General features: G+C 39.6%; 1 protein-coding gene across 7 annotated transcripts in view; it reads left to right on the top strand.

Moving 5' to 3' along the window:
* ZDBF2 (zinc finger DBF-type containing 2) overlaps positions 1-3,743 on the top strand; it is a 44,932-nt gene extending 41,189 nt beyond the window's left edge. For all 7 annotated transcript variants that reach the window (XM_058439282.1, XM_058439257.1, XM_032754789.2 and 4 more), the window contains one exon: positions 3,614-3,743. In XM_058439282.1, the coding sequence (XP_058295265.1) occupies positions 3,614-3,633 (20 nt within the window). In that variant the 3' untranslated portion in view covers positions 3,634-3,743. The remainder of the gene's footprint in view (positions 1-3,613) is intronic.
* Positions 3,744-9,496: the final 5,753 nt, after the last annotated feature.

Genomic DNA, 9,496 nt, shown 5'->3' with positions numbered 1-9,496 from the left:
TATTTAAATATTCAAATAATTATATATTTCCATGTAAAACTAATGTGAAGACTAATGTATTTTTTATATTGCAGTGTAAAAGCTAAACTTGTTTTTGATGTTATCAAGATAAAATTTATTAAACCTTGAAATTTGTCTGTTCTCTCTTCATGTTAGAAACTGTTTCTGGGAATACTTGAAGAATAAGAGAATAATGGCCTGAGAGATAATAAATGAGAGAATGTAAATGTTGATGCCAGTGAGAAAGTAGTTTAACCAAAGATATACAGATTATATTCGATGCAGTAGTTATTTCAAAGGATTAAAATTAAACCATTTGTCTGGTGGAGTGGTGGATTAGCAGCTTTTCACTTTGTGTACCTGTATTGAAAGGGCCCGTGAACAAGACTGAGTTCATGAGGCTCTATCTATATCACTGTGTGACACCTACTGGGAAGGGAGAACTTGGGAGCCTCCACTACCACAGCATGTATTATAAAAGACAAGAAAACACGAGAAAGTGTATGTGTGTCAGTGAGGTAGGTGCCTTTGGCCCCAGTAGTACTGACTTCCAGAGTTTGTTGGCCTAGATGTTATTGCCAGGATAAACAACATCCTAATCTTTTTTTTTCCTTTCTTGAGGTGGAGCCTCTCTTTGTCGCCCAGGCTGGAGTGCAGTGGTGCAACCCCCGCCTTCCAGGTTCAAGTGATTCTCCTGTCTCAGCCTCCCGAGTAGCTGGGATTACAGGCATGCGCCACCACACCCAGCTAAATTTTGTATTTTTAGTAGAGATGGGGTTTTACCATGTTGGCCAGGCTGGTCTTGAACTCCTGACCTCAGGTGATCCACCCACCTTGGCCTCCCAGAGTGCTGGGATTACAGGCATGAGCCACCACGCCCGGCCCCTAATCTTTATAAAAAATCATGGCCGGGCGTGGTGGCTCAGGCCTGTAATCCCAGCACTTTTTGGGAGGCCGAGGCGGGCAGATCACGAGGTCAGGAGATCAAGACCATCCTGGCTAACATGGTGAAACCCCGTCTCTACTAAACAAAATACAAAAAATTAACCGGGCGTGGTGGCAGGTGCCTGTAGTCCCAGCTACTCAGGAGGCTGAGGCAGGAGAATGGCGTGAACCTGAGAGGCGGAGCTTGCAGTGAGCCGAGATCGCACCACTGCACTCCAGCCTGGGCGACAGAGCGAGACTCTGTCTCAAAAAAAAAAAATAAATAAAAAAATTACTACAGTGAAAATGTAAAGTGGAAGTCCATTTTCAGCAAAGGGCTGCTATGTAAAGAAAATATAGTTTGTTGTTGAATCTTTAACTATAAACTTAACAATTTTCTGTGTTTATAATTTATTAAATAGTGTAATTTATTTCCAGGTTTACTTATTTTAAGGTTAAAAGTGTGTGTGTGTGTGTGTGTGTGTGTGTGTGTGTGTGTGTGTGCATGTGAACATCTTGAGCCCTTACTGAGTGCCAGAGATTGTTCTAAGCTTTTAACCTGTTATCTCATTTGGTCTTCAAAGGACCTTTATGAGTTAGATACTGTAATTTTCGCAATACATTAGATGAGAAAATTGTGGCATATTGTAGTTTATAGTTAAGCATCATTCCCACCCCCCGGTTCCAAGCCAGCACTAATCTACTTTCTGTCTTTATAGTATATCCTTTTCTGGATAGTTCATATGAATGGAGTAGTAAAATATGTGGCCTTTGTGTTGGCTTCTTTCATTTACCACGATGTTTTGTCATTGTGTTGTAGCATGGATCAGTATTTTGGTCCTTTTTATTGCTGAATAATACTTACAGTTCGTTTTTAATGAAAACAATAGCACAGCCGTGGTCTCCTGGTAGCAAATATGAGAAAACCACTAGGTTTGAGCCTAGCTGTTCCCTTTATGCCTCTCCTATGTGTTATCCTTGGTAACTGCCCAGACCCAAGACCAGACAGGACCATTGCCTTCTAGAGTTCTCTTATTCCATACCTGGATGCTTGTGCTTCCTCCCTTGGACTTTTTGTCCCTTTACTACCCTTCCTGGCATTCTTTTCACTGTTCTGTGAATTCTCATTTTCAGTGTCAACACATTACCCTGTGTTCTCAGTGCTTTCACAGTGGGTTGCTGGCAGGTAATTGGCATCTGAGAATTTTGTCCAAGTTGCCCATTATTCTAATCTCCGTAAGCCACAGAACCAGGAACTGCTGATGGTGTACTGGTTGTGGCAAACACTCTTTTGAGAATTACTCTCTTACATAACCACAGCACATACCATCAAAATCAGGAAATCAGCATTGATCTGATAAAACCATGTACTTTACAGACCTTGTTCAGGTTTGGGGGATTATTCCAGAATGTTCTCTCCTGGTCCAGGATTTGATCCAGGATCATCTACTGGCATGACTCTAATTTTCTTCAGTTTGGAGCAGTTCCTCAGCCTTTCTTTGCATTTCATGGCAAACTTATTGAAGATAACTAGTTTTTTTTTTTTTGGTGGAAACTCAGTTTAATGTTTCTTTATAATCTGCTTTTGTAGGGGAGGAGCAGAAATTCTGTATTCTTAGTGTTTTGTAACTGGAGCGATGTGATGTCAATTTGAGTAAATGTGATAGAAGATACCCAGTGTTGGTCCTTAGGGAAAAAGGTTTTCATAATCACAGAAGTGGGGGCTCTCACTGAGGTTGAGTTATCAACAAATAGTTACATTTTCTGGCAGCATTGACTGAATTTTATCTAATTATCTTTTAACTCATAGATAAGGCAATCACTTATTCATACATTTAAGAAATATTACTTATACCCCTATGTGCTTACCCATGTGTGGGTGCCAGGGATCCAGGCATCAACCAAACAGGCCTCTGGTTGCTCACCCTCATGCACTGATATGTGTGAGAGGGAATTTCAGTAGTGGTAAGTCAGTGGGCTTGCAACATAATTCTTGTGCTTTCAAAGATCATTCATAGACTCATATAGCTAACACTCACAGGATACTTCTCTTTGGCATTGACCAATTCCTCCACTTTCTTCCCTTAGACCCATTGCAAGCTGTTTCTGATCATTGTCAGGAAAGATTGTTTTCCTGTGTTGGTGTTATTTTGAAAAGACTCTCTGTGTTGGTTTGGTGCACCAGGATAGTGTTATATAGACTCACTTGCCACAGCAAAAAAATGACATCCTAAGGAGAAGTTGGCGTATTCATCAGATGTTAAGTTTTCGAGCTGAGATTTTTGTCAGCTTTTTTGACCTGGAAAAGTAGAAGGTTTATTTTTTTTTTTTTCGAGAGTTGTCACTGGTCACAGATAATTAAGTAGAGTGAGTGGTGTTTATCATCCATTGAGCTAGACCTATTTTACTAGCTGATTGACTACCTGGAAATCTGAGTTTGAATGTGGTTATTTCACTGTGTCAAATGGTAGTCTAGTAACTGATTATTACTGCTGTTTTACACAGTGACCTTCTTATGTTTAGGATATATTTAGGTGAGTTAGTGAGGTAGCTTTGATGCCTTAATAGAACCAGAGAAACCACTTGGCCATAATAACTGATAGTTTTCGGGTTTTCATACCGTGCTTACTACTTAACACATCTGTAACCTAGCAGAGCTATAACATTCCTCTTCTTTTGGTTCCTACAGAGAAAGGATCTCAAGTCTAACTTAGAATGTGGCATAATAATGTGTGACAGTCTTTTGAGGAACAAATCACAGTAACCCCAAATTGCCCAGGGTAATCAATAGCAACTGCCAGATTGCATTTGGAGCCAGGACATTTCTTTGGCTATACTGGATGACCAGGTAAGATCTGAGAGAACATGAGGATGGTTATAAGTGGCTGGATAAAAACAAAACGAAAATATGTGAGTTCCTTTTGAGCTAAAGATGTTGATGAGAATTATTCTGAAGAAAAATGGCCACTACATTTTAAGTGCTAATTTAAGAATGGGTGCTGCCTCTTAGAGATTGTTGAGTATACTGATTCTAAATTATGTAGTTTAAGTTGTGTATTTAAATTCTGGAGTAGGGTTTTTTTTTTATATCATAGCCATCATAAAACAGCTGTTTTCACTTGCCGTAGGTGAAACTATGAGCAAACATTTTTTTTATGTGCAGGTGTGTTGTAGCAATAGAACTTGTTAACAGTGTAAGTGCTTAAGGAATTTTTAGTACAGATTCTGTGAGTTAAAATTACAGTGTGGAATGGTCATGAAGCCTGATTTCCTTCCTCAGCCCCACTGTCCAGTAGAAAAATGATCTGGATTTAGTCTTCAATATGTAATCTATTTTCTTCTTGGATATACAGAAGGGTTTGTATTATATAGTATTTAAGGCTTAACATCTCGTGCCAAGTAATTTTGTTTTTCTTCTGAATCACAGTAAAACTGTGTGGAAATCAATTCAAGAAAAATTTGCTTGATGCCAGTGCATGATGGTAAGTGGAGCATTGGTAGTTCATCCTGAGTAAGGGAAGAGAGCCTGTTTCTCAAGCAGAGTCCATTCTGCCAGTGAATTGCCCACATCTCCAAATGAACATAATGCAGTTGGGTCAGGGAGAGTGACACAGGAGGCTCAGTATCATTTCTGTCTCCTCACTTTTCTTGGCACCATATCCTAACACAAAGTTTTATTGAATATTTACCTAAAATTTCTCCCACATTGGTTATTTTCACTTCTGTGGTTTGACACTGTGACACCAGTTGGGACAAACAAGAGCCTGGTCAAAACTTGAAAAAAAAAATCTGGGGAACAAGCTGTCCACAGGGTCTTTGAAAAGCTCTGATATGTTCCTGGGGATCTAAAAGGTTGCATAAATGTGCAAAGCTGTGTGCATGCCTGGGAAAGACCTGAGAGGGCCCTACTTTTTCACCTCTGGCTGATTGGAGTTTCTGTGCAAGTAGGAAGTGAAGGTTAAGGCAGAGTTCTAAGCTGCCTGAATGTTGAGGGCATGTCTTAAACACATGCATACATCTAGAGCTTCTCAGCAAAGAATGGAATATTTATTGGTTTACAGAATTTAAGGAAATGTCTGTCGAATCATTAGCTGACCACTAAGTTAGCTGAGCAGAGATTTTAGTGGTTGTACCGTACAGGGAATAAAGACTATTGAATTGGTCCCAGAAGGTCACTATGCTAACAAATAGCAGCAGCAGAAACAACAAAACAGCAATTACAACAGACCCTAAGGGTGGGGGAAATCTGATTTCCAGAGTTTTTACATTATATTATCTAAAATACTTAGTTTTCAATTAAAAATATTGAAATATGCAAAGAAATAGGAAAGTATGACCTATATACAGGAAAAGAACTGTCAATAGAAACTATCCCTGAGAGGTCTAATTGTTGGTCTTACAAATACTTTAAACCAGCTATTAAATATATATATTATTTATAGGATAAATATAAAAATATTATAGACTAGGTGCAGTGACTCATGCCTGTAATCCCAGCACTTTGGGAGGCTGAGGTGGATGGATTGCTTTGAGCCTAGGAGTTCAACACCAGCCTGGGCAACATGGTGAAACCCCATCATGCATGCCTGTGGTCCCAGCTACTCTGCTGGCTGAGATGGGAGGATTGTTTGAGCCTAGGAAGTTGACGCTGCAGTGAGCTGTGATTGCACCACTGCACTCCAACCTGCACTACAGAGTGAGGTCCTCTCTCAAAAAAATAATATTTATAAATATTAATATATACATAAAAATAAAGTCTAAAGGAAACCATGTCTAAAGAATTAAAATATGAGAACAATGCTTAACCAAGCAGATAATATCAATAAAGAAAAGCTGGAAAAAAGAACTAAATTATAAAGTTGAAAAGCTTTTTAAAATATATTTCTTAATAAAAATGTGTAAACATTGTCCACTAGGTTATGTAGACTCCTTAAAGGTGTTAATAGTTATTGTGTACATTACATTTTGGTGTCTGTCAATATGCCTACTGTAATAAATGGTTTTCCTTCTTTCCACCTAGCATCACTTGTGTATATATATTTATTGTGTGCCTGTCTTCCCTACTAGCATAGAGACTTTATGAGAATGGGGCCTTGTTTACTCACCAATTTCTGTCCAGCATGTGTGTATTAGTCCGTTTTCACACTGCTGTAAAGACACACTTGAGACTGGGTTGTTTATATAAAGAAAAGAGATTTAATTGACTCACAGTTCTTCATGGCTGGGGAGGCCCCAGGAAACTTACAATCATGGTGGAAGGGGAAGCAGGCACATCTTACATAGTGGCAGGTGAGAGAGCATGCAAGAGCAGGGAAAACTGCCGTATAAAACCATCAGATCTCGTGAGAACTCACTATCACGAGAACAGCATGGGGAAACCACCCCCATGATCCAATCACCTCCCTCCCTCGACACATGGGGGTTACAATTTGAGATGAGATTTGGATGGGGATACAGAGGCAAACCATATCAGTGTGATTCAATACTGGCTGATAGTAGGTTTTCAAACGTGGAATCAATAAATTACAAAATAAGTATGGTATAAAATATTAAAAATATGATATAAAATATAAAAAATAGTACACCTGTATAGAGCACTTAGCGTAAATGGAACTTGCAGTTTAGACATTGCTGTGGGTGACTGAGTGATGAGTGAATGTGAAGGCCTGTGACATTACTGTATACTACTGTAGACTTTATAAACACCCTACATTTAGCTACACTAAATTTATGAAAAAATACTTTTCTTTGATAATAACCTTAGCTTACTGTAATGTTTTTACTTTCTAAGCTTTTAAATTTTTTAACCTTTTTGATGTTATAATCACACTTATTACTTTGTATAGCTGTACAAAAATATTTTCTTTTTTATATTCATACTCTATAAGCTTTTTTCTATTTCCTTTTTTTTTTTTTAACTTTTAAGCTTTTTTGGTAAAAAACTAAGTCACAAACACACACATTAGCCTGGGCCTACACAGGGTCAGGATCTTCAGTATCACTGTCTGCCACCTCCACATCTTGTCCCAGTGGAAGGTCTTCAGGGCAGTAACAGGCATGGAGCTGTCATCCCTGTGATAAAAATGCCTTCTTTTTAAACACCTAAAGAACCTGCCTGAGGCTGTTTTATAGTTAACCTTTTAAAGACTTGGAAGCAACCTAAATGTCCAACAACGATAGACTGGATTAAGAAAATGTGGCACGTATACACCATGGAATACTATGCAGCCATAAAAAATGATGAGTTCATGTCCTTTGTAGGGACATGGATGAAACTGGAAACCATCATTCTCAGCAAACTATCACAAGGACAAAAACCAAACATGGCATGTTCTCACTCATAGGTGGGAATTGAACAATGAGAACACATGGACACAGGAAGGGGAACATCACACACCGGGGACTGTTGTGGGGTGGGGGGAGGGATAGCATTAGGAGATATACCTAATGCTAAATGACGAGTTAATGGGTGCAGCACACCAACATGGCACACGTATACATATGTAACAAACCTGCACGTTGTGCACATGTACCCTAAAACTTAAAGTATAATAATAATAAAATTAACATGTAATGTTAAAAAAATAAAATTATGATAAAAGAAAGGGAAAAAAAAAAAGGAGCCAGGTGCGGTGGCTCAAGCCTGTAATCCCAGCACTTTGGGAGGCTGAGGCGGGCAGATCACTTGAGGTCAGGAGTTTGAGACCAGCCTGGCCAACATGGTGAAACCCCGCCTCTATTAAAAATACAAAAATTAGCTGGGTGTGGTGGTGTGCACCTGTAATCCCAGTTACTCAGGAGGCTGAGGCAGGAGAATCTCTTGAACCCAGAAGGCAGAGGTTGCAGTGAGCCAAGATCGCGCCACTGCATTCTAGCCTGGGTGACAGAGTAAGACTACGTCTCGGGGAAAAAAAAAAAAAAAAAAACCAAAGTAAAAGGAGTACATTCTATTAAAATAACAATAAAAAGTATAGCACAGTAAATACATAAACCAGTAGCATAGTCGCTTATTACCACTATCAGGTGTTATGTACTGTACATAATTGTATGTGCTATAGTTTTATGTGACTGGCAGCATGATCGGTTTTACATGATCATCATCACAAACACAAAATGTCGCATTAGAACATTGAGATGGCTATGACATCACTAGGTGATAGGAATTTTTCAGCTCCATCATAATCTTATGGGACCACCATCATATATGCAGTCCGTTCTTGACCAAAACGTTGTTTTGTGGCACATGATTGTATTAATAGGTGTCATTATTCCTATAGCCCAGGCACTAATTTCCTTATCTTGGAAATGGGAAAGAATATTAATTAAACTGGTACTATGTGCAGTTTAACAATCATATGATCTCTAGATCAGGAATTCTTAACCTCCCTGGCTGTCCCTACTGAGTATGATTGGTTGAACAATCGGTGTCCTCTTGTCCTTTGCAAGAAAGCACACACAGAACTCCAGAAGTTTATTGTTTTTACATGAGATTCCTAATGATAGGCTCCCTGTGGGGTCACTAGGGGAATGGCTCCACTATGGCATATTGAGCGACCTTGGACATATCCACATAGGCTGTGCAGGCAAAGGCTGGAACCACAGCTAACCTGAGTCTTAGCAGAAGCACCTTATTATTCTCCCAGCACATGACAGAATGTGAGGTCCATGATTAGTGGCTCCAAGGCCATCTCTCAGGAGTCTTTCATGGCCTCCTGGGTTCTGGTGAGGTATGAAGTAGTCTGCCTTAGAATACAGCTGCAGACTATAAAACTCCCTACCTTGAGTTTAGAATTAGCTTCTCAGCAATGTGATGTCCCACAGCTCACGTGGCAATCATCTGGCCCCCTTTGTTTTGGGTCATCCTTTTTGTTGTATGAGACAAGGATCACAGGGAGCTGGGACTTTTGGCTACCTTCTGTCTAGGTAAGAAATACATTGTCTAAGTCTAAAAAGGGCTCGTGTGTCTCCTCTGATTGAATCTGTCCACCAGGCCTTGGTCTTGGCCCCGCTTGCTGCTCTGTGCTTTATGGGGCCCTGATCCCAGTGTGGGAGGCCTCTCAACCCAGAACTGGGGGAGGCCACTCTCTCACCTGGCTGGTCTCCCCTCCTCTGTGGGATTAGCCCACAGAGTTGTAAGTCCAGATCCTCGTTCTTAGATAGCTTTTAATTTTCCATACTTTGTGGTAGGGTATGAGTTTTGTTTTGTTGCTTTTTCCCCTAATTTTCAAAGTTGGACAGAAGAAGGTCCTGAGATTCACTGAGGGCCATAGACTTGGTGTGGCAGCTTGCTTCTTTTTTCTTTATAATTGGTCTTGAAAAAAATTTATACATAAATAAAATCATATATATAATTGACATATATTAAAATTCAAATACCTAACACTGAAGGATTCTGGGTTAATTTCTGTCATGCTACAACACGAGTGATCCTTGAAAACATGATGCTAAGTTAAAGAAACCAGACCAAAAAGCAACATTTTGTGTGATTGCATTTCTATGAATGGTTCAGAGCAGGCAAATTCAAGACATAGAGCAGTGATTGCTAGGAAACAGGAAAAGGGAGATGGACAGT

Source organism: Hylobates moloch, unplaced genomic scaffold (genome assembly GCF_009828535.3).
Source record: "Hylobates moloch isolate HMO894 unplaced genomic scaffold, HMol_V3 SCAFFOLD_1, whole genome shotgun sequence".
Taxonomy (NCBI): Eukaryota; Metazoa; Chordata; class Mammalia; order Primates; family Hylobatidae; genus Hylobates; species Hylobates moloch.
The sequence above is the reverse complement of the archived record's forward strand: the minus strand, read 5'-3'. Positions and strand labels throughout refer to the sequence as shown.